Source organism: Anarhichas minor, unplaced genomic scaffold (assembly GCF_050575085.1).
Source record: "Anarhichas minor isolate MPS153535 unplaced genomic scaffold, ASM5057508v1 ptg000018l, whole genome shotgun sequence".
NCBI lineage: Eukaryota > Metazoa > Chordata > Actinopteri > Perciformes > Anarhichadidae > Anarhichas > Anarhichas minor.
The window spans coordinates 5,349,526-5,374,661 of record NW_027466464.1 but is presented as its reverse complement, the minus strand read 5'-3'; the positions used below and the strand labels follow the sequence as shown (position 1 = coordinate 5,374,661).

The window sequence follows — 25,136 nt, the reverse complement described above, 5'->3', positions numbered from 1 at the left end:
ATGTCTTCTCTCCGTCGCTGCTAGCTGATATCATTAGCAACAATGACAAACGTGCTAATTTTGCCCATAGTTTCATTAAAATATTGTTAATAAATGTCCATTGTTTGTTGAAAGGACAGAGTGTGGCTGGCTTCACACTTCTCTTCAGTTTCCTTTTGACAGAGTACATTCACAGTTTCGCGGTGCCATGACAGTGTCACGTGCCATGACAGTTTTAGCTTTACTCAGCTAATACTTTTTAATTAACTTCTTCTCTCACAGATATAATTCTGTAAGGATATAACAACCGGGGGGCTGTTTCACCCGTTTAAGGACGCAACAAAAGATATGTGACATCAAAGAAAACTATTACATCCTTATTCGTTAAAGTGACAGTAACAGCTGTTTTGGATAGTAGGGATTATAGTGGATAGAAACTCGTGTCCACTGTAATGCATATCAATAAAATAGCCTTGTAATAAACTACTTGTATATATTTTTTTTGTTTGCACAATTTGCGGTGAATTGCATTATTCTATTTAGTGCACATGTTCCGTTTCACAAATGAGATGCAAGCAACAACAACCGGAGCAGAGGGAGTTAGCTTGTTTACCATTTCCTTCAGGTTAAAGGGTAATATTTTATTTTGAAAATACGGACATTATTTTGAATGTTATAACCGGAAGTTTGTGTCTATTCTGGGCCGGCTCGAGAGCCGAGCCTCTCGAGCTGTGAGCCAATCACAGTGCAACGAACCTCCCTCATAGCCACGCGACTATTTTCATGTTTCAACACAAAACACTGGCTGGGTGAAGGAGTCCCGAGTCGTCTTTTCATTGTTCCCGAGTCACATTAAAGTAAGAAATTAACGTAATATCACTATACGCTTCTCATCTGAGCCGCTCTGCAACCGTTGCACGTAAAGCATAAGAGCTTCAGCTAAAGTTCATGTCAGACGGTTAACTTAGACGATAGCTAGGCTAACGTTACCCATTATCAAATGGTCAATGCGTGGCTAACGTCAGTTGCGCAAGTTGGTGTTTCAACACAGGTGCAGTTTGCGGCGAGGTCACGTCGAAGTCGTAAAGAAAACACGACCAACTCTTAAAACAGGACGTAAATAAACGCGTGGGTAACGTTGCCGTTTTAAATTCGGCATAAACAGTCTGAATATGTAATATCAGTACTGCATGACGTTACGCAGTTAAAAGACCATAATACGTAACTATTGCAATACACCATACACGAACTTAATACCAATTGCAGGGCTACTAACATGCTGGATTGCATTGTTTTCTAAGTGTACAGGTTAAGGTTGTTGTTTGGGATTTGGCCACATCGGACTTGCCCCCCATATGATTAAAGGGTGGTCTGGAATACATAGGAAGTAGTCTATATTTAGACCAAGTCAGCAGCAGCAGGCTGGGAGAAGCTAATCTTAGATAGGTGCTGGGATTAGACAAGACTCCATTCACTTGTAGTGGAGTTCCTCTGGTCCTACATAATAAACACACACAACATGTGCCTTTAAACTTCTGCCTTTAGACTAATCGGTAAGACTACTTAAAACCCCAAGATGAAGCAACAAGAAAATAGAGAACCAGTCGGAGAGAGCGGAAGAAATCAGATCTGATCACACGTAATGTGCAGATTTAATGATACAATTTAATACATATTATGACAACGTGGACATTTATTAATTTAGAAAAGCACACACTGCTCTGTCCATCAGGGTGTCGACACGCTCATGCCCTTGACAACACAAGCGCGTTAATTAGTAGTGATGTAACTTTACTGCTGTGCACCATGGTAGCAGATGCACCATAAATATCTTGTTTGCGGAAGGTGCGCGATGCCGGTAATGCAGTTGCTGAGGGGCGCAGTGAAGCATGCTGGGAGCGGCCCCCGGTGCAGCGTCCAGAGGGTGATCTCGGCAGCACGCGGCGTCAGCTCATCCTCGCGACACTTTGGGAAAACTCATCCCCCGTCCTGCGCTGATACCGATCACCCCAAAGTCCTCATCACTGGTTGGTCATTCTCTGTGTCGCTATATCTGTTTGTTTTTAGGACGTTTCCTTCTATAATATCAAAACACAGTCTACTTTTTTTATCGTTATAGGAGGGCTTGGTCAGCTAGGGGTGGGGCTCGCCAAGTTGCTGAGGTAAGGAGTGTGGAGAAAAGCTCTGATTTCAAATGTTTAGTGCCAGCAGTCTCCTCATCAGTTGCCATTTTGTCACCTATGACCTATGCTGATGTTTCACCCTCAGGAGACGCTTTGGAAAGAACAACGTGATCCTTTCTGACATCAGGAAACCCCCCAACCACGTCTACCACAATGGTGTGTATTCCAGTACAACCTACTCTGTGGAATTCTGCCACCCCCATAAAAAAAAGTGTTGTGAACGTAGAGGAGCGTGTTTGGTTATCAGCATCTAAGAAACTAAATTCTTGACATCAATAGAATTATTAATGTCAGTAACAATTATTAATAATAACGGGGCACCACCCTGCGAACAGGGACCAATAACCACACAATAAAACTAAGTCTCATAATTAGCGTTCACTCATAATGTCAATAGTCTGAGTACTATTACACATTCAGAGTGAAAGTGAAGGTTTAAGTTCGAGCACAGGCCACTACATCCAGTTATTATTACACACATATGCACAAGTAATCACAGACGACTGCTCTTTAAAATATAACAGAGTTTATTAAATAAAATAATAAATGATCAAATCAAGTAATATCAAAATCAACAAACACTATCATACAATTATATGTCTAATACCTAAAGTCAACTGAATAAAGTGGGGTAAGGATATGTATATAGATATATGTACAGGTGTGAGTGTGTGTGTGTGTGGAAACAAAGGGGGGGGGGGCCTACTCAAACAGTGATGGTACGTAACCTAAAAAGGGGCGTGTGAGCCTACAAGCAAAGATGGCGGAGTCTATTGACCCGCGACGAGATAGCTGAGAGGTGGCTACGTGTAACCACGTGGGACGGCGCACAATGTGGGTTGGGACAATAGATTACGCGACCACGTGTCTGAGAGGTTCACCCAAAATCAGTGAATCTAACTATGTGTGTGCGGGTTAGTAGGAAGAGGGAGAGAGGGAGAGAGAGAGCGAGAGAGAGAGAGGGAGAGAGGAGCTCTGAGCGCGGTGCTCGGCGCTGCAGTGAGAATGTGAGGAACAGCTGATCACTCGTAAACTCTGCGGTCGGATTCTGAACCGACCGGTCACGCTTGTACGGTGATAGTTGCGGTTCTAGATCTCACTCACAGAGCCGATTTAAAGAGAGAATAAAACCAAACAAAATAAAATAATCCCCAAAACAAAACACATCTTTATCACTGCGGTGAGATGCGAGTATTGCTCTCTTATCACCCCGAAACTCGGTCGGCGAGACGAGGCTCCGCCACCGTGGTTTTGGTCTTTGAAATGATAAAATCACAACCTCCACATCCACTAGCAGCGACGGATCTAATGCAAACAGTTACAGCAGGAAATACACAATATAACGGGACTCCGTGGTCCGCGATGCTTGCGCAATAACACGACAGTAACTTAACGTAACAAGATGCAGGAATAACAACGACATAACGAATAGGCTAAATTAAGCTTAAGCTAAGCTAGGCCCAGATACCAGTAACTCTTACTTGTAGAAGCTTTGTTCGGTGGGGTACGTTTCCCGTGGTGGGGATCACTCGGTCCTCGAGTAGCCGCTGGCTCTCGGTGGCGCGGCCTCGGGGCTGGCTGGCGCAGACTCGGCCTCCTCGCTGCAGAGAGGGGCTTTTTAACTTCGGCTGAGGGACGAGGTTTGGGTCGTCCTTCCCGGAAATCTTCGGCGAGGAACGATTGTTACCTTCTGCCGGCGGTGTGTACACAAAAAGGGTGGGAGAACGGGGCATAGAAGTTATCTGTTCTCGCACTACAGGATCCAAAACTCAAAATAAAACACAGTCTGTTCGACCAGCGAATGTTGCATGCGACCTGATAGGATTTGATGAGGCCGCGGTTCCTCGTGGATCTTCTTGTCCCCTGGACGAGTCCGGAGTGAAGAGGCCTTGTGGACCTCCTGACACCAGCGCGTGTCCGGGGTGAAGAGAGCCTTGTGGATCTCCTTACACCAGCGGTGTCTGGACGGAAGAGAGCGAATGGCGTTTCCTGCTCGCTTATAAACCAGGTCTCGAACAGTGGGGGGGCCATTTCTTGGCCAATGAGGGGCCAGGATCAAGTTTTGGCTGTGCTGGGAGGTGTAGTCATTCATCTTGGAGTTTCCATCAGACGTTGTATGACAGGACGGACCATGGGTGCTTCTAGACTAGGGCCAGATCCCAACAAAAGCTTGGGATGAAAGTGTTCGTGCACGTGTGCTCTCCGCAGGTCCGTTCATCTTCTCAGACATCCTGGACTATAAGAACCTCAGGGAGATCGTGGTGAACAACAACATCAGCTGGCTAGTTCACTACTCGGCCGTGCTGTCCGCTGTGGGGGAGAACAACGTCGCGCTGGCCAAAGAGGTCAACATCACAGGTACGTGCGCGCACTCGCCGAAACTACCAAAGGTAAGCTGCTCTATTGCGGATCCTGAAGGCACGTTCGCAGCAGCGATTAGAGCCGCCCTAACGCAGACACTTATGCGCAGCCTCTCTCTCTTTATAGGTCTCCATAACATATTAGACATAGCAACCGAACATGGTCTGCGTCTGTTTGTCCCCAGCACGATCGGTGCCTTCGGTCCGTCCTCGCCCCGGGACCCCGCGCCCGAGCTGTGTGTGCAGAGGCCGCGCACCATCTACGGCGTGTCCAAGGTCCACGCCGAGCTGATGGGCGAGGTGAGACGCGACGGCACGGACACGCGGTTTCCAAACACCTTCATGCATTTTACCACAAAGTGTTTTGTTTTTTCTTAAAGCTTTGCATACGCCTCTTTGTCAGTACTACCACCACAGGTATGGGCTGGATTTCCGCTGTCTCAGGTATCCAGGCATCATCTCAGCCGACTCCCAGCCTGGAGGAGGAACCACAGGTGAGCAGGTCGAAAGGGGGGTAAAGTGTTTAAGGTGTGATCTACCTGAGGATGAAGAGGGAGGAGCGAGCCGTTGTAGTTGGCAGTAGTTTGTACGAATTAAACAGAAGAGATATACTGCGCTCTGATGTTGTTTGGTCTTCATCTTGATCTGTTTTTTTCGATCACCCAGACTACGCGGTCCAGATCTTCCACGCAGCTGTGAAGACGGGTTGCTTTGAGTGCAACCTGCGCAGTGACACGCGGCTTCCTATGATGTACATCGGTAATGCCGGACTTGTTTTTGAACGATAGTCATACTGTGATCCACCTCTTTGTCCTTCATCTCTTGTCTTCCTCCCGTCTTCCCGTCCAGACGACTGTCTCAGGGCGACTCTGGAGTTCCTGGAGGCTCCCGCTGAGTCACTGCTCAGCCGCACCTACAACATCAACGCCACGAGCTTCACACCGCACGACCTCGTCCGGGAGCTACAGAAAACCCTGCCCGTCCTCAAGATCACCTACAACGTGGACCCGGTCCTGCAGGCCATAGGTGACACCGCCGGGTCTAAAGATGTCTCCACTTTACCGCCACGACTGCTACCAGAGTTTAAATCCCTCCCCTTGTCTCCGTGTCTTTTCAGCGGACGGCTGGCCAATGGCGTTGGAGGACGGCGCGGCGCGGCGGGACTGGGGCTGGAAGCACGAGTACGACCTCTCAGAGTTGGTGCGGACCATGCTGACTCACATCAGCACGGGGAACCAGCTTGCACAAGCCTACTGAGCCTCGCGTAGATTTGATTGCAACCCTATTTAAAAAAAAAAAAAAAAAAGCTTTAAGAGGACGTCTAGCCCTCACTATCACACTTTGAACAGTTAAATTAATAAAACATATTTAGACAGGGGGATTAGGATTTAGATTATTCAAGATACGACCCTCCATACCAGAGACATAAAACCATTCCAGACCTCCTTGTCCGTCCAGCTCATCTCTCTGTTCTTGCCCGTCCATCCATCCATCCATCTTTTATGTGAAACCAACCTGATGCAAGATGCATGCTGGGTACGCTCGCCAAGTTACTGAACTGTTAAAGAGAGTCGAGTCCTCTCTCTGTGAATGTACTCTATGTATCTATGTATTTATGTATCTGCGAGTATGCAGATGACTTTGCTTGCCTTAAAAGCCGCCATCTTGAAAACCAGCTGGCTTTGAGCACGAGCTTCACTCCCAGCCGTTCCCCCAATACGTACTGCAAGCATAAGCAGCGGAAACTGTTCTGTAGGGTTAGTTTAAAGGTGCTCGGACCGTAGTTGCCTGGCATGAAAAATAAGTGTTCAGAGTTCGAGGATGGCTTTCTGACAGCCACTTCACTTTTGAACTACCGTAGGTGCTTTTAATATTTATGTTTGATTTCCGTTTGAAATGATTATGACTGTTGCTTTCGTCCTCTGCATTGAATATTTATGAATGTTGAAATGAGGAAATGGAAATCTTCAGTTTCGCAGCTGTACTTTAAGGGCTTAGATCTGTCAAGTAGTGAAAAAAACAAAGTTTGTTATTTATACTATTCTTTACAGCCTTTTCTGTCAAAACAAAATAACTATTTTTTTGTTAAATAAATACTTGAATAAAACCAGCAACCAATCACAAGTCTATTCTCATTGTATTTGACAATCAACCTGACAATGAATGTTTTTTTTAAATGTCCAGCACAGCAGCCCACAAACAGGTGATTAGATGTGGTTCCCTATTGGATGATGAAGTACATCCGAAATTTCAAGAAGCACCACAACAACACGAGCACCCGCAAGCAAGAGAGCCGAGAATGAAGAGATTAAATGAGTTTTAAGATTTGTGTTTTTCCTCCAACTGGCTTTACTCGCTGAGGTCCGCTGCTCACACCGCATCTCCAGACCTCCTCTGTCCTCTTTTGCTGCCGTGTGTGGCTTCACCTCAGCTGGTGCGTCTGCGTTGTGAGGACCTGTTTGAAAGAGCGGAGCTGTGGAGCCTTCCTGTGGCCGGTGGTGCCCGCTGCAGGATGTCACAGAGCGTCGGAGGCCTCTCGGTTCAGACACTTTTTTTATCTTTTTGTGGGTCGTACCTCTTTGTCCTGGCTGTTCACCCTCAGGAATGACCCTTGACCTTCTGTCACAACATCATCGTGCGCTCATCTTGATGCTCATGCAGATCTGTGCCCTGCAGCACATGGACATCAGATACATCAGACATGTGTTAATGGTAGCTGTGTAGTCAGTCGTCGCAAAGGCTTCGTTACCTGCGCTAGGGGACACGGCGTGGGCGGCAACTGCACCTCCAGGTGGAGCTGAGCAACGGACGTCTCGGCAGCGCCGCCCACCGCCGCCTTGAAGAGCCTCCGCCGGGCGACGCAGGCGCCCGCGAGGAACCGGGTGAACTCGTGCCGGTGGACGGGGGTGAGGTTTAGCAAACACTCGGACAGCGCGTCTCTCAGCAGGGACGATAGTCCGGGTACGTCGGGACCTGAAGGGGTAGAAGTCCAGAAGAGGTTTTATTAAAAACAAAGCAAAGCAAAATAAGATGCAGAATTGTGCTTTGCGGCTTTGAATGATGTTTTAACACAACACACGGGGAGTGAAACACTGGAGATGAGTCACTCTAACTTGACCCTTGATCGTGACCTCCAGGTGAAGCACCCGTGGCCCCTTCAAGGCCTCCTCCGCACAGCACACTGCCGTTTGTTCTTTACCGTCCAGCCGTGGGAAGATGCCTTTGGCGACCGCCGCCGCCTGAATCACGGCGGGCCAGGGGAAGCCGTGGGCCGCGGCGAACATGGCGGCGTCATACACGAACTCCTGGTGGAAGCACCGGCGCTCGTCGCAGAACTCGGGCCACGAGAAGTGGCGGCTGAGCCTTGGCACGCCGGCCTCTCTCTGTCACGGACACAAGAACACACAGTCACTGTTGACGCAAGTGCATCATTACAGATGCTATTTAGGTGGTTTGTGTTGTATTCAGCACAGTTTCTGTAGAGGGTTTTTAATGCTTTATTGTGTATATAGTGTTCTAGCTTTTTACGGTTATAGTCGACTTAGTTATCCGGACACTTCAGTTTCCTTGAATGGGATCCATCTCATACAACTAATACAGTTATGTAGTTCAAACAAACATCAGATTACATGAGGCCATATTATTGTGCTGCATATTAATCTGCAAGGTACATCTAGTGAGGTATAATATTTGAATGTGAAATGTAGTGGAGGGGAGGTATAGAGTAGCATTACATGTAAATACTGAAGTACAGTATTTGAGTAAATGTACTTAGTGTACTGGATCTAACTGATGCTCTTATGATTTAATTCCCAGAATGTCACAATAAAAAACAAAGTATTGCGAAAACATTAGCTCAGCAAATAGTTAATGGCCTCTCTGTGCTAATAGTTTGTTGAGCTAAGAGACGTCATAATAGTGTGCCCCAAGAAATACAGTTGACAGTTTTAGGGGCCGGTAATGGGCAAACAATTAGCAATAGCATGTGCTTTTTAATGGTTTAACGCTCGATAACTTAGATAAAATAAAAAACCCGGTGTTTATTCAACATCCGCCGACCTGCTGCCTCGCTATCTGCGCTATTTCACTCTCAGTAAGGGAATCCATCCTCGGTACGCGACGATAGTGCGCTTAGTTGCCATTGGAGACGACGGGCGCGTGGGTGGAGCGTGCGCTTACGTGATTACGTCGCACTCACGAACTGCGTGAGGCAGCTGATGGAATGTTCGGATACTTTGTTGCAGCTGATGGAATGTTCGGATACTTTGTTGCAAAACGCTTAATTTTCAGGTTTCTGTCATATTACTATTATTATTAAGTATAATATCACATTTCAGTAACTCGTTACCCATAACACACTATGATATAATCACATAGCTGTTTGGTAAAAGAGTTTAGGTGACACCTGTTGTTTCCGAGGTTTAATAGCGACTGGTTCGGTTGACAGTTGACAAAAGGCTGCTAAAAGCTAAAAGGAGCGGTTGGTTTAACACAGCGCCGCTCTTTAGTTAGTGTTTGTTTAAAAACACCGGAGTCAGTAACTGTTCTTGAACGCAACACGGTTTATCAGTCCGCCGCTACAGATGGCTCGAGCTAATCCTCTTTCACGTGAATCCCACTCCTCCCCCTCCCCCTCCTCTTCTTCTTCTTCTCCTTCTTCTCCTCCTCCTCCTCCTCCTCTGGTTTTTCAAGAAATAAATCGGAGCACAGTTGGTTTTCTAATGTAAAGACAACTGTGTAGCCTTCCCACTCCCTCTAATGAATACTTGAAAGTATGACAGACCCAGTTCTCTACGCCTTAGGGTGTTTGTTGCATAAAAAAGATATTTGGAGGCTAGAAAACATCTATTTATTTATTTAGTTTGTCGCAGAATAGAATCAGGCGTCAGTATGAACAGTGTTCTTTTTGCACATTTAAAACAAAAAAACGTTGTGTCCATTAGGCACTTTTACACATCTGGTTGTCTGGTTTGATTAATAGTCTCCTCTTATTAGAGTTTTTACACAGATTAATTTTAGAATATCTTCCATCTAATATATTTAGCCTGTAGATAGCACCAACCCTCATACTCTTTGTCTAATGATAGATTTTCTAAACTATATTAAATCCCTAAAATACATAAACAAGAACAAACTAATATAATTATGCCGCTAATGTTTTAGCCTTTTCTTTTGAAAGAGAGCTGCCCTTTATGACTTTACAGTTGTGTTATATTAGCCTTTTTAATTAAAATTGTTGAGTTTGTAAATACTACGCTAGCCTATTTCTGTTATGTCTCAGTATTTAGCCTTTTATTTGGGAGGTCCAAATCAGTGTACTTCCGGTCTGTAAGCCGCTGACTTGACACGTGCCTCAACGTGCGCCTCACATCGACGATCTGCGGGGAGAACTGAAACGCGCGGCTGTTGCTCTGGCTGTTCCCCGTGCTGCTCGCGACTCCACCTGACTTTTAAACATCTTACATGTGAATGTTTTCCTCTGGATGTGTCATCGGCACGTTGATCTCCCATCATTCCTATCGGTATGTGTCCATAAAGGTAAGAATGATCTCTTTTCATTTTCCCCTCAAACTCTTTTAAACCTTAACTCTTTTATATTTGGCTGATAAAGATCTGCTGTTGTGAGTGCATTCATGTAGCTATGTAGCCTTTATACACACAGTCTGTTTGTTTGTGATCCAGTTGTGAGTATGAGGTGAGTCACACACACCTGCTTATTGGATGAGAGAGGGATTGAGGAGGTGCAAAGAGGAGTGAGTGGACCTCCTAAAGTAGGTCACACATCATAATAATAATCTCCCACTTGTTTTCTTCCTCCTTTGTCCTGCTGATGGAACCAATAACACCTCAGCGACTGAGAGGGCTTTAGTTTCTATCGTCTTCTTGATTTACCCACAAGGAATCCTCATTAGCACCAACAGTCTTCCTGTCAGCACAGGACCTACTCATCCCCGACTTCCTGTCTACCCACAAGTCTCAGAGGCCCACCTACTCTGTCTCTCATCAGAGCTGTGAAGCAGATACAGGTTCATCAAATGGGGAGCTCAACGAGTCGGAATTGTGCAAGGTTTATATTGTGTAAATGGGGAGGGGTAAAAAAAAAAAAAAAAAGGACTGTATTGTAGATTGTTTTTTTGGGAATCTTCCTCTTTCGTTGCTGTTTTTTAAAACACGGTGTCCAGCAGCAGGAGACTTTGCCCTGATTAAATTTGAAGTTTGAAAGACTTTCGTGACAATGATCCTGTTATATTGTCCGACAATTAGTTGCTTTTAAGAGAAAAGGTTTGTTTTTTTGAGTTTTATTTTGTAGGCCCAGATTTACTTACTCAGACAAAACCAGAGGTCATTATTGCAGACACAGTTCAAGTCATGTTCTTAAAGCTGCTCTAATGAATATATATATATATTTTTTATTATTAACAATGGATCAAGTGACTACTTGTTTGTGAAAGAGGGTCCCTTGTAGAGTTGAACCCAAAGATAATTATCAGAGTTTTAGCATCTTTCAGCTCATTGTTTTGGTTTTTACGGGCCGCAACTTTACCGTTTTGGTTTTCGGGCAGCCAGCGAACAACACAGCGGAGCATTTAGCGGCTAAAGTGCGAGCTAGTTTGGGAAGCTTCCCATTGGTAAGCGCAATCCTGAGGGGCTTTACACGACATCTGTGTAATTCCAGCTTTACACCACCAAGTGAAAAGATGAAGTAGACCACTCCTCCAGTAATGAGCAGTTGGTGCTGTCAGTGATTTCTAAACAGGAGCCCCCCCCCGCTGTCAGACAGACTGTCTTTTGATTACAATCCTCTCCGACTACAGCCATGTGTGTGTGTGTGTGTGTGTGTGTGTGTGTGTGTGTGTGTGTGTGAGAGAGAGAGAGAGAAGAAGATAAAGAAGCTGACAGTGTAATATCTCTGATTGCACGTTAACTCACATACAGACTGTACAAACAGATATTTGTCTACGGTAACATTTTCCACCCTCTCATCTCACTCGGTGATGAATTTAAATAAGAACGTTGCAAATTAGCATGTGCCTCCTCTTCGGGTCAGGTGTGGGGCCGTGCATAAGAACGTCACTTTGTCTTGGCCTCACCATAGCAACCCCCCCTCCTCCCAGACACACACACACACACACACACACACACACACACACACACACACACACACACACACACACACACACAGGCTCTTAAGCAGGCTTTTCATTCTATCCTTAGCCTCTCCTCCTCATTTCTCCTCCCTCCCCCCTTTGTGCACCTGATTAGACGGCCATTTTGCCCCGAGAGCCATGGAGACGGGGGCTCTGCTTTACATCTGTGACTCAAGCGTCACGGGTAGCCGACACACACACACACACACACACACTCTCAAACAGTTAGTTTGGACTCGACCGGTCAGACCCGGCACGGACAGATTCCCCTCCAGCTTGTTCTCATCTCTTTGGACCATGTTTCCTGAATATGTGAGTGGTGCACCTAATAGATAAAGTGTTAAGTTTATGAGTTGTTGTCAAATTACTGGTAGGAGTTGTTCTTAAGTTTTTATGTAGTGATTCAAAAGTCTTAAAATGGGGAATAGTGGTAAAAAAAAAGGCTCTTTAGTTGACTTTAAAGTTACAATGGCTTAGTGGTCAAGTAATATATACTGAATATATATGTGGCAAAAATGGGTGATATATGGTAGTAAAAGTGGTTCTTGTTATCTTAAAAAGTTCCCCAACTTGTCTCTATTGTGCTCAAAGCGCGAGTGTCTTGTTAAAATGTCTTATCAATGTGCTGTCAAGGGTGTTTTGTGTCTTTTATTGTCTCGTACACTTTAATAAGTGTCAACAAGAAGTTAACTGGGCTACTAATACTGCAATTCAATGTGATTATCTATTGACTAGCTATTGAGACTTCTATATGTTTTGAGGTAGGCCTCAGCAGGGAAACTAAATTAAAACCTGTGCATAAGTACAGGCCTTTATTTGATCAGCGTCACACCGATGATTTGCAGCCTGACTTGTGGTGTGTTATGTATAAAGTTGTTATTAGACACGGAGCTGAGGAGGGATTAAGAAGCACAGCATCACGTTGCATGTCTTCAGCTAAGAGCAGTGACCTGGCCTGCAGTCCAGCCTCATGGGACTTTAAAGCCTTGCTAAGCCGGCTGATAACGGTTCCCTTTTCTATTTTTCATAGGTGACAGAAAGTCATCACAGTCATGATTAACATCATTATCGTTCTATTGAGTAAAGGAAGCGCGCTGTCACTCTGAGCTGCAGTCTCATGAAACGTACGTACTGGACATTATGCAAGCTGCTGAGAAGCTGGACAGAAAGTTTCTACGTCCGTTCCAAATAGGATTTCTAGACGTGTCCTAGGCCGCTCCACTAAATATAGCAGGCTGAGGGAAGCTCTGTCTTTAACATGTACTGTATATAGATGAGCAGGTTGCTGCATTTAATATTACGTCATGTGACTATACTTTCGAAAATTGATGCCAATCCATCTGTCTTTTGTCCCAAATGCATTAGATGGAATGAGAAGGTGTGGGAATCTTAAAGGAATCTGGCAATTTTTCGGCACTTCGGTTATTAAATGGGGGAAATACTGCAGCAAAACAACGCTTATAGGTTTACCTGGCAGCTTACTCGTTTGATTTGGATGACTTTGTACAAAATGCTTCCTCTGCTGTCGCCAAATGACATATGTAACACCCTTATATACCAGGTAGTCCTGTTAGTGGATCTGCTGCCCTGAATCCTCAGTCAAACACCCTAATTAGTTCCGATCTTGTGAGTGTGATTAGAAAGCGCGGGAACAGCAAAACAAAAGTCACTGCGACACTTCAATTGGAAATTAATTTTGAGAACTTTCGTTAGATGCCTCGACAACTTCGCATTCTGTGTGTGTCCCTCAGGTGTGCGTGAGATCGCAGCATGCATTCGGTCCACGCAGAGATGTGGGACCCCCGGCCCCCGTCTAAACATGCCCCGCCCCTCCCACCGCGGCCCCCCGCCCATGTGACCACAGCCAGCCCGGCCAAGCGGATCACCTTCTACAAAAGCGGCGACAGCCAGTTCGGGGGCGTGAGGATGGCCATTCACAAGCGCAGCTTCAAATGCTTCGACGCCCTGCTGGACGACCTTTCCCAAAAGGTTAGTGGGACAAGAGATTTCTTTTGAAGCTGACTGAGTGGATGCACCTGTACTGCACTTAAAAAGAAAGTGATAGAAAAGAAAGTGATATTTCCATCAGCCCGGCCTTTTTCGGGAGGGGGGCTTAAAGGGACAAGCGCTAAAACGGAGTGTTTCAGACAGATGGAATGAGAAAAACCAAGTGTTTTTTCCTACATTAAAGCATAGATAGATACAGATATATACCGTATATACATGTGTGTATCCACGTACAGGTGCCCCTGCCATTTGGCGTGCGGACCGTGACCACTCCCCGCGGCACCCATGCCATCAAACACCTGGAGCAGCTCCAGGACGGTGGCTGCTACCTCTGCTCTGACCAGCGCCAGGCTAAGCCAGTCAACATGGAGCTGGCCGGCAAGCGTCCGAGCATCTGGTACCATCACAGCCGGAGGCCCCAGCGGCCCGAGACCTCGTCCGCGACGCCGCCCAGCCATTCCTCTCACAGGCAGCGACGGATCCTGCTGGTGAAGAACAGCGAGCCGGGCATGAGGAGGAGCCTGGTGCTCAGCAGGAGGTCCACCAGGAGCCTGAGGGCCTTTCTGGATGAGGTGTCCGAGGTGATGCAGTTTCATGTCCGCAAGCTCTACACTGCTGAGGGACGCAAGGTACAAATTTGTTTTTTAATGTATGGTCATGATTTAGAGTGCTTTGTTTTGCAGATGACACCCATTTTAGTGGAAAAACTGACACTGTGTGAATTTGTTTCCAGATTGACAGTGTGCAAAGCCTCATGACTTGTCCTGGTGTGTTGGTGTGTGTCGGCCGGGAAGCCTTCAGCCCAGTGCTGGTGAACTTTATCAGGAAGAGCTCAGAGGAAAAACTGCCCGGTCTGGGCAGCAGGTCTCCCGGTCTAGGCCCCAGGACTCCTGGTAACGGAGCCCGATCTCCTGCTGCTCAAGGAGCGAGATCGCCACCTCATGGAGCTCAGTCCAGAGCCAGCGATAACAGTGAAGGGCCTGAAAGCAGGAAGAATGGTAAGTTTGTTTGGGTAAATACCCAAAACACAAACTTCAATTTCAACAAGAAATCTAAAGTAGATAAAAGAGTGCATTTATATTCCCTTTTCTCTCTCTCCATTCAGTAAACTTTGGTCTGGAAACCAAAAAAAGCATCATCCACCCTCGTTCGGATTCCTCAAACCGCTCGACCCGTTTTTCCTTGTCTTCAGAGAAGTCGTATGGCAATGGTGTCGGCGCATACTCCCACTCCAGACCGGCTATTATGAACGACGACATTGAAAAGCGGGTCCTGGTCAATAAAGACGGCAGCCTCTCAGTAGAGATGAGGGTGCGTTTTCGCCTACACAATGACGAGACCCTCCGGTGGTCTACACAAGTAAAAAAATCCCCATCTCTGACTAATGAATGCTGCCCCCTGAGCCAGACCCAGTCCCATTACCTGCAGCAGGGCCAATCGGAGAGCTGCTCTGACCCTGATTCTGCATCCTTCGTCCCTGAAGGTGTGGACTATTCCAACCAACCTCCGCAACGTGTGTTGGAGGGGAACAACTGTCCCTGCTGCTATCAGAGGCCGGAACAGCAGTACGACTTGTGGGAAAACCCAGCACACAGCCACAGAAAGCCTCCTGTCCCTCCCCCGCATGCATCCTGCCACACCCGCACTGTGATTCGACACACACACTCTTCTAGCTCTTCCTCATCGTGTAATTCCAGGAGGGTGGTGCGCTGTCGAGCACGGGTCTCCAACCGCGGAGGAGGTTCGGAGCAGAGCCAACTGGTGCAGGAGGAGATGTTTGTGACGGAGCAGGTTGAGCACAGAGTGGAGGCGGAGCAGGATGAAGAATCCCATATCGAGGTGTGCAGGGTGAGCCGATGCTGCAGCCGAAGTGAAGTAGTTTGCAGGAAGTCAGTAGAGGATGAGCTAATGATGGAGGAAGAGGTAGAGCGTGCCCCGTCTGTTACCAGTAGCTCCTCACATGTCCTTCAATCGCTGAAAGAGGACCAGGATGATGACCTGCCACCCAGCGCCTCACAGTGCTGCCATAGCAACGAACCATCTCCCTCCCCAAACTCACAGACTCGCCTGAATGACAAACCAACAAGCAACGTCTCGGCCGGTTCTGTCCACGCTACAGAACACAAGAAGGGCGATGAGGAGACAGGAAGCAGAGCCGTATCTGCGGCCTCTTCCAGTCACTGCGGAGCAGCCGACCCGCATTTAACAGCCAAAGCGGAGGAGATGGATCGAGCTCCCAGCTCTAAGTCCAAAGCGAGCAAAGCCTCTTGCAGGTCCAGCAAGGCCAAGATCGCAAATTCAGAGGAAGAGGGGGCTACAGATGATGAGGATGAAGAAGTAAACAGGGTTGTCAGTGGCTTGTCTGGTCACACTGGACTTTCTCTGCAGTCAAGGGCATCCAGTGTATGTCCTGATTGTGGTGGATGCAAACGCGGGGTCAACTCTAAATCTAACAGTAGAGCATCACAGAAGTCCCATAATTCCAAACAAGCCTCTCCAAAGCTCTCAACACCTCTATCCAGCCAAGAGAATGCAAATAATGGCAGCGATGATGATGGCTCCGAAGGTTCGGCTGTGTCAACGCAATCTAACAAGACCAACCTCAGCAGCAATGGCCGCTGCTCTGCAACATCAAACGTCCTGACGGGCAGCGCAGCTCGTGCCATGTCCAGAATGTCCAATCCGGAGTTGGCAGGAAAAGAGGAAGTTAGGGCTCCTAGTGCCACCTCAGCCACAAGTCACAGGTCCAATAGATCGCACAAGTCTGGCTGTAAAGGCAGTGGTGAAGCAGAAAAAGAGGAGGGGAGAAGCCCCAGTGCTGTGTCGGCTCAGTCCAACATGTCCACCAAGTCCAGCAGGTCTCACAAGTCCAACTGCAGTGCAACAGTTGACATAAAGACAAGAGAGGAGGCAGAGGGAGAGAACACTGTGGAGAGAGCACGGAGCTCCTTGTCAGCCAAATCTGGTGCTTCGGCAAAGACCAGTGCTTCAGTCAAGATAAGAACTAAATTTGCCTCCCCAACTGACAATACAGCTGTGAAGGAGGATGACAGTAACAAAAGAACTCCCAGTGCACTTTCTGTTAAGCCTGGCACGGCGCAAAGACCTAATAGCGTCCTATCTGCTAAATCAGCTAAATCAAATGTGTCAGCAAAGTCCGGCACATCTCACAGGTCCACTTGCAGTCACTGTGCGAGAGCAGTATCTCCAGCTGATGAACCTGAAGCAACTGGACAGGAAGAAGGAATTGAGGCAGAAGAGCGAGCGGCGAGTGCCATGTCAGCCGGATCCAATCTGTCTGCCAAGTCCAATAAATCCCATAACTCCACCAAAGCTCCAGAAAGGTCCCTTTCTCCCAGGTCTGAAACTGGAGAAGACGGAGAAGGAAGGGCAGCGAGTCAAGTTTCTGGCAGATCAGTCAATCCTTCAACGTCATGCAAGTCCAACGATGAAATCGCGGCATCTCCAAGCTCCAGGGAAAATCAGATGGAAGAAGATGAACAGCAGAGTTCTGAAAGTGTAATATCAGCTAAATCAGCCTCCTCTGCAAAGTCTCGCCGCACAAATTCTCCATCCAAAGACGCGGCAAAAACAGAGGACAGAACCCCCAGCGTAATTTCGGGGAAATCGCACACCTCTGCGAAGTCATCCAAGTCACAGAAGTCGAACCGGACCGCAGCATCTCCAAATCCAAATGAAGCTGATATTCCTTCTGCTGAGACGAATGGAGAAGCGGAGCAAAATGAAAATGGCCGGGTGCCCAGTGTCATCTCTGTCAAGTCAAAATCATCAGTGAGGTCCCGTACTTCTCACAAGTCCAGCAAGAATCTAAAACCGGTGTTGCCGAATCCAAATGTCACCATTAAATCACCAGAGGGGGTTGATGAGGAAGGAAATGAGACAACAGAGAGAGCACAGAGCGCTGCATCAGTTAAATCTAACGTATCGACTTCATCTCATGAAACCAATCGCAACGGAACAGCTGCGATTGATGTTGAAACAGCAGATGAAAATGTTGTGGAAGACAATGCACCAAGAAGTAAATCTCAGGGCCAAATGCTCTCACCCAGGAGTACATGTCCATCGCGGACCCGCTCACCCAAAGCTGCATCCCCGGTGGAACAGTTGTTGCCTGGCCCCAGTGTTGGAGAGACAAGAGGGCCCAGTGCCTTGTCGGTTCTCTCCACAACCTCTGCAAATTCCGCCAAATCCAAATGCAGCTGTGGGGCAGCTTCAGCAAAGGATGAAAAGGGTGAGAAGGAAAAGCAAGATAATGAGGAGCTGGAAAATGAGGCGGATTCTGATCGGGCTGCCAGCATCCTGTCGTCCTCGACCAAAAGGTCGAGAAGAGAATCAGGAGGCACCGAGCAACCGCTGACTCGAAACTCTTCAGGGTCAGTATCACTTGGGTTGCCAGAAGACCAAGACACAGCTGACTCAGACAGCGGTAAGTCCAGTGTTTCTTTTCACACAAACGCTGAGAGAAAGAGCAGAGTGAAGACAGCAACTCCTCATGTCCCCAAAAGCACAGAGCAGACTTCTACGAAGGAAGAAAGGGAGGGAACGGGGTCCATCGTGTCTCAAAAGTCCGGCAGTAAAACCACTCACAATCGCCCAGCAGTCGATATCCCGACTATCGAAACACCAGGAGGGAGTCAGCACAAAGGTGAAGAAGGTGGAGGGCAAACAACAGAAAGAGGAGCCAGTGCATTTTCAGCCAAAAGCAGCAGGTCCCACAAGTCGTCTTGTAACTGTGGTGTCAAAGCAGCAGCTCAAACTGAAGCAGGAAATGACCTAGAAACAGGAAGTGTGAAGTCTGTTTCATCGATTAGCAATGGTGACGGAGACAATGACGCTGAAAATCAGGCCATCAGTAGACCAGCTAGTAAGGCCAACGGGAAAGAGGATACTGCAGACAACAAGGCAGCTAGTGTCCACTCCGTTCAATCAGGGTCAACAATAAAAGCCTCAGAGGAGAGCAAAGGAAAGGATTTAGTCAAAGATCACAAGGCCAAATCCAGTGGCAGTGTCAAAATGTCCAGTTCTCAAAAGAAAGAAATCAAATCCTTGAGCCCCTGTCCTATCCACAGTCCCAGACCAGGCAGCAAAGTGGACACACGTAGTGAGAGCACCCTGTCTCACTCTCTGTCCGCCGCTGACATGCTGAAGGAAACCATGACTGCTGTACGGCCACACAGCCGACAATCAAAGGCCAGTAAAACCAGTGCGAAGCCCACGACTAAAAGGTGTGAGAGGAGCAGGAGCCGGACGGATCAGGAGGAGCTGGAGCTTTTACCTGCCTGTCTGCCCAACGCTTCCCCCAATGAGGTTGTCAGCGACTGGCTGCGGAGCATTCCCGCAAACAGCAGCATGCTGGCGCTTGGTGATGAGCCAAACGAGGAGGTGGCGGAAGAGAAACTCGCAGAGGAGGAAGTAAAGGAGGAAGAGGGTCCCGGTAAAGTTGAGGAACAGGAGAAAGTGGAGGCCGAAGAGGGAGGAGAGAGAGAGGAAGGAGCCGGATGCGATGCAACAGAGGAGGAGCAGAGTTCAGATCCAGCTCCAGCTGATCCAGTGAAGGCATCTTCTCGCCCCAAAACCCTGTTGTTGAGCGATGACTCTCTGCCCAGGAGCATGCGTTCCTCAGCCGCAGTGATGAAAGTTCTCCTGAGGTCCTCTCTGGGTCGTTGTCAGAGCATGCCAGAGGTAAGTTAATGAGTATGTCAATGGATTATAATCTAATGTCTGTAGGATGAAACTATGTAGGCTGCATCTAACAGCTATTTATTTACAATATCTTTAATGTATTTTATCAATTAACCTAAATGTGTTTTCTCAAATTATTATTATTATTTTAAATTATAATCATATTTAAGAGAAAAGCACCCAATCTTCTAAATTGAAAAGCTGGATTAAAGACTTTTTGACATTTTTGTCTATTAAGCAATTCAAATTTTTTCAACGATCGACTGATTGAGTTTAATTTTTACACTTTTCTATAACAGAAAACATTCATAACAGAAATATGTCTACATTTAAATAATAATCTTTAATTTAAAGGATACCTAATTTACTAAGATGTTCTGTATGTAACAAATTCTCTGCCGTCTTCTGTAGGTGTCTCCAGTTTATGGGCGTAGACTGAGCACGTCAGCCAGGGGTCTCTTGGACTGTTTGGCCCAGCTCCAGCTCATTGAGCCAACATTGAGCCCTGGCTTTGACCCACAGAAGGACCAGCACTATGAGGATATTATGACCATCCTTCAGTCCCTCTGGCTCACTGAACCCAGGAACCCTGAGACAGAGCAGGCCAAGGACGCTGGCACAGAGCAGGTGTCTCCGCCGAGGTCCTCATCCGGGTTGGGAATGAGCAGTGGCTCGGGCGGATCAGGGAAGGAGAATGGAAACCAACCAAGCAAAACAAAAGAGGCCTCTTTACATGAGGATGGGGGAGCGGAGAAGGTTGTCATAGAGGAGACAGACGTAGTAGAGGAACCAGCACAAAGTGACGAACAAAGTTCAGTCCTTCCAAGTCTGGACAGCCCAAAAGCCACCGAGAATCCCTCGTCGTGGGACAAAAGCTCTGCTAACGGCGGCTCCAAATCCCCCACCGATAACGAACGAGATGACTCCAGCTCGGCCACGCCCCCGACCGTCCTGCGAGCACCCTTGTCAAAAAGACAATCCCAAGACCCCGATCCAGTGTGGGTCCTGCACCTCCTGAAGAAGCTGGAGAAACAGTTCATGAACCACTACATCACCGCCATGGCGGAGTTCAAAGTTCGCTGGGACCTGGACGACAGCCTCATCCTGGACACCATGATCGAGGAGCTGAGGGACGAGGTGAGCCGACGCATCCAGAGCAGCGTCGAGTGCGAGGTGAGGAAGATTCACAGTCGCGCCGGCAGAGGGGGGAGATTGCCCCGGCCGCCGCAAAAAGGGAACCTCTCCAGGGAGTCCACCATAATGGAGAAGAAGCGTCGGATATTGAAGGTAATTCCACCAAATCCTCTTTACAAATATCAAGATACTGCTGGTTGAAAAGGCGGAAAGATAACGTTTGATTTCTCTTTCAGGTCATGAAGAACCAGTCATTGAAAACTGCTGAGTCCTTGAGTGACGGAGAGACGACGGGTGAGTGCAGCGACCAGCGGAGCGACGACGAGTACTGCCCCTGTGATGCTTGTGTTCGCAAGAAAATGGACGCCCGGCCACTCAAAGCGAACCCGCTGGCGGCCGAAGCACCTGTGATGATGGAGTTTGACCTCCTTAAGATACTGCAGCTGAAGAAAAGCCCTGCGCCTGCAGCTGTGCCCGCAGAATCTGCAGCGGTGGGAGGTGATGGCGAGGTCACAGACGAGGAGGTGAGGAGTTTAGAGGTACTGCAAGAGGTAGAGGAGGAGGAGGAAGAGGAGGATGAAACAAAAGAGGATATCAAAGCTCATGTTGTTTTAGAGGAGACGATCCCGGAGGAAGATGAGGAAATGAGCAAAGAAGAGGATGGGGTTGAGGCAGGAGAAGAGGAGGAGGTAGAAGCTGAAAAGGAGGAAAGTAGTGCAGGTGATGAGGAGCAGGAAGAAACAGGTGGTGAGGAAGCAGGGGAGGAGGAGTCATCAGAAAATGGTGAGGAAGAGGAGGAGGCAGAATGCAAGTGCCAGTCTGCTAGAAATGAAGAGGGAGAGGAGGAAACAGCAGAAGGAGAAGATGCTGAGGAAACTAGCGACAACACAGGTGAGGACGAGACAGGGGAGGAAGAGGGGGAGACAGGAACAGGGGAAGAGGAGGAGGAGAGTGACAAGGAGACGGTAAAAGAGGCAGCAGCAGGAAAAGGAGAGACCACTGAAAATGTTGAGGGTGAGGAGGAAGAGGTGTCTGAATTTAAGGAAGAAGAAGAAGAAACGACAGGCAGGGAAAGCGGAGGAGAAGAGGCGTCTGGGGAAACGGAGGATGACAACGCTGCAAAAAAAGAAGAATCCACGCTGGTGGAGGAGTTCGGAGAGGGAAACGTCAGCGCCTCAGCAGACGACGGGGATGAAGGTGCCGAAGAGGGGGAGTCACATGGAGACGAAAAGGGAGGAGAGAGTGAAGAGCAGGGAGGGGAGGCATCAGAGGAGGAAAGAGCCTCATCAAAGGTAGGATGAAACAAATGACCATCTGGCTCAACTTTGACCGTATGTACTTGCCGTAGTTTAGCACAAACAAAGTTTATAAGTAACACAAAAACTTAATAAATCGTTTAACATAATAATGTAGTTTTAAGCAGATATAAGGACATTTTGAGAAAAAATTCTACATCTGTTAAGCTTTTGTATATGACGTATAGATAGATAATGAATGATTGATAATACAACACAGATGTGATCATATTCATATTTTATATTGATATTAAATACAACATTTTATATTTATATTATCCAACCAGAAACCAATGAAAATTCAAATTAGACTATATCTAGAAAGGTACAGACTCAACATAATTGAATGACATTTATTTATCTTCTTTTATGTGGCTGAAATATTTAGGATGCAACAACTATTTTGTGTTAAGTCGGTCGGATGACATCAGTGACTGTTCCCGAACAAGAATTAACGGACGTCCTAGTTTCGAATACCAATTTGAGCACAACCTATATTTAAACACCGCTGAGTGTCTGAACATGACCGATGGGTTAAGGTCTATTGCACCTTTAAAGAGGAATCTGACCTACTGCAGCCGACCGCTAATTCTAAGCCTGTGGGAAAAGATAATCTCGCTATCCGATTAGACGGACCGAACAAATCTGTTTTGTTAGGCAGCAAACACAGCGCTTCTACTGATGGACGTCTGCTGTTATTGTTAGTCGCAATCAGTTTCCTAAAAAACCCTCATTGACTCTGTTACTGCAGCCTATTTTCACTGACTGAGTGACACCAATTTTAATACCAACCATTACTTTTGCTCATGGATGGATTACTGAACAGGCCAACCGGGCACAGGCCCAGGGGCCCCCTGGCCTTGACTTGCAAAATGTCACTCGAAGAGACACCGGCACGAAGAGATGCAAAATGACCACAAAAAAAGATAAAACAACTTCATAGAAACACAAATGACTACAAAGAGATACAAAACATCTACAAAGAGACACAAAGTGACGACAAAACGACCAAAACACACACAAACGACCTCAGAGACAAAACAACCGAAAAAAGAAAAAAAAATTACATCAAAGAGCCACAGAAAGACCACAAAGAGACACAAAAGTACTACAAAGAGACACAAATGACAACAAATAGACACAAAACACCAACAAAAAGAGGCTATGGTCTTTTGCATGTCTGTGCCCAGGGGCCTGTTGTCTCATAATCCGTCCACGCTTAGACTATGTAACCAACATGTAGCTATAATCACTTAGCATCCCAGTTGTACCCAATTTAGTCTATAACAACGGTTCAGATTTACTGTTATCTTGTTGCACCCTCAGGGCCAGGGCGTGACGGCGACCGAGGGAGAGGAGGCCGACGCCGAAGACTCAGACACCGACGGCAAACGTCCGAGCGACACCAGTGCCAATGATTCGGGACCCGAGGGGGCCAGAGCCACGGGAGAGGAAGATGCTGTCGAAGAGTTCCAGACTGAGGAGGAAGGGGACGGAGAGGTGAACAAAAGGGTGGATGGCGCTCTCCTCCATCAGTACACCAGGACCTCTATGGAGTCCCAGTCCGGCTCCCTGGAGGACGTCGACACAGACGCGCACCATCACCCTGTCATCTCCATAGAAGTGCCCAAAATGGCTGGCGGTGGATCGCCTGGCGGCGGCACGGGTCAGAGGAGAAGCCGCTCGCCGGGCAGGGTCAAATGCCGCAAACCCAAAGAGACCGACAGCGAACTGGATGACTTTTGACTCAGACTCCCATAAACCCTTGCTCTGTCAGCGACCACGCGGGTAGAACTATGTAGGTTCACAAACTGCAACCACAAACTCGAAACACTCAAAGCACTTTATCACTCCGGATCCGGCGTAGAATCTTGAAACCACCACCTTATCCTATTTAATTATATATTTTTTAAGTGAATTGTACGTACGAAGGGATATGTCTATTTCTGTATTGTATGTGTATAAATAAGGTATATTTTTGAAACAAAAAAATACCATTTTTGACACCTATGGGTGTATTATGTGAACTCAGTGGACCACAGGTGTATTGATATATTGAATCATAGAGCCATGAATTTACCAAGTACCTCGGAGATATGTTAGATGTTAATTGCCTGTTTCTGTAGTATTTAACAGAACCAGTGTATTGATACTATCAGTTCAATTCTTTGTGTATTTTCTTGTTTCATTCTCTGGGGTTTGTAAGGTCATCTCCTCGCTGTTACTTAACTACCCACTTAAATCTGTTGTCCGTAAAGAAGCCCGCTGTTTTATATCGCCTAAAGCTCTGTGACGTAACCTGATTACCTGGGAGGAATAGTTTGACATTTTTTGGGAAGTGTTTGCTTTTTTGCCAAGAGCAAGGCCGAGAGGATCGATACCACTCTAGGGTCTAGGCGCTAAGTATGAAGCTAAAGCCAGGAGACGGTTAGCTTAGCTTAGCACGAAGACTGGAAAAGGGGGGAAACAGCTAGCCTGGTGCTTGATCTATACTTTAAAGTTACTTTTGGATCACTTTCCACTCCAAAATTGACAGAAAAAAAATATTTATTTCTAAATCGCAAACTGTATTTTAGTAGCTTTATTGTACGATGTAAATTCAGCAATTATACCTCATTAACTTATGACGTCCGATAATTGCCCGGGATTTTTATTCCCGGGTTTGCAGTTACAAAACTTCCAAAACGGAGCATCTCTGAGGCGAGCGTTCGGAATTTCAGGTTAAACTCTCCTCTGCTGTTTAAATGTAAGAGGTGTGCGTTTGCATGACCAGCAGTGCGGAACGACAGCGTGACGCTGATGCCTTACTGTATCCATGGTTACATGGCGGTAGATCGATGGAAACAGAGGGGGAGATCTTGAAGATTGTTTCCCCTCTCTCTCTCTCTCTCTCTCTCCTGCAGAATCACAGAGGTTGTTAAATTGGCTGGAATGGATCAAATCTGCTCATTAAGAATGATGGAAATATATACTTTTAACCCGCTAAATGAGCCGACCTCCAGGCTCCTCCTGTATGTGGTACCAAGGGTGTGAGTGTGTGTGCCTATGCTGCTTATCAGTCTGTGACGTCACCAAGTGAACATCGTGTACCTCTAGCAAATGAATGTAATCATGTTGATGTGAATAAATAAGTGCACAGGAAAGGAAGATTCTCGTGTTCCTAACCCGGCGTGGCGGTGTGCGAAACACCCCCTCCCCCCCCCCCACTGTGCTTGGCTCCGCTCCAAAGGTTTCCAAAGCTGCTCAACTGCTCTCAAGATACACAGGCGTCAGGCTAATCCAGTACCTGTGAGCCACAAAGGGATTGAGGCTAATTTACATCACATG

The 25,136-nt window shown here is 47.1% G+C and overlaps 3 protein-coding genes across 9 annotated transcripts; 2 read left to right on the top strand and 1 right to left on the bottom strand.

The window, feature by feature from the left end:
• Positions 1 to 749: 749 nt before the first annotated feature.
• On the top strand, positions 750 to 6,636 carry LOC142952543 (L-threonine 3-dehydrogenase, mitochondrial-like). 4 transcript variants are annotated; one of them, XM_076094318.1, is made up of 10 exons: positions 750 to 836; positions 1,825 to 2,006; positions 2,099 to 2,141; positions 2,248 to 2,318; positions 4,371 to 4,520; positions 4,650 to 4,822; positions 4,926 to 5,016; positions 5,189 to 5,281; positions 5,372 to 5,548; positions 5,640 to 6,636. In XM_076094318.1, the coding sequence occupies exons 2-10, from the start codon at positions 1,832 to 1,834 to the stop codon at positions 5,777 to 5,779; spliced, it is 1,113 nt and encodes a 370-aa protein (XP_075950433.1). In that variant the 5' UTR covers positions 750 to 836; positions 1,825 to 1,831; the 3' UTR covers positions 5,780 to 6,636. The 4 variants fall into 4 exon arrangements, with proteins under 4 accessions (XP_075950433.1, XP_075950432.1, XP_075950431.1 ...); XM_076094317.1 differs by having other exon boundaries at positions 5,372 to 6,636; XM_076094316.1 differs by having other exon boundaries at positions 4,371 to 4,822.
• cunh8orf74 (chromosome unknown C8orf74 homolog) lies at positions 2,672 to 25,043 on the bottom strand. Of its 4 annotated transcripts, XR_012954673.1 has the most exons (5): positions 13,885 to 25,043; positions 7,722 to 7,905; positions 7,272 to 7,495; positions 5,941 to 7,192; positions 2,672 to 5,804 (listed from the first exon to the last, which is right to left on the bottom strand). XR_012954673.1 is itself a non-coding variant. In XM_076094319.1 (4 exons), exons 1-4 carry the CDS (start codon positions 13,924 to 13,926, stop codon positions 7,145 to 7,147), a joined length of 498 nt encoding a protein of 165 aa, XP_075950434.1. In that variant the 5' UTR covers positions 13,927 to 25,043; the 3' UTR covers positions 2,672 to 7,144. The 4 variants fall into 4 exon arrangements, 3 of the variants coding, with proteins under 3 accessions (XP_075950434.1, XP_075950435.1, XP_075950436.1); XM_076094319.1 differs by having other exon boundaries at positions 2,672 to 7,192; XM_076094320.1 differs by having other exon boundaries at positions 2,672 to 7,192; positions 13,912 to 25,043.
• Positions 13,441 to 23,684, top strand: rp1l1a (rp1 like 1a). The gene is made up of 7 exons (XM_076094322.1): positions 13,441 to 13,659; positions 13,914 to 14,306; positions 14,411 to 14,675; positions 14,783 to 19,380; positions 19,792 to 20,667; positions 20,751 to 21,806; positions 23,136 to 23,684. The coding sequence occupies exons 1-7, from the start codon at positions 13,441 to 13,443 to the stop codon at positions 23,553 to 23,555; spliced, it is 7,827 nt and encodes a 2,608-aa protein (XP_075950437.1). The 3' UTR covers positions 23,556 to 23,684.
• Positions 25,044 to 25,136: the final 93 nt, after the last annotated feature.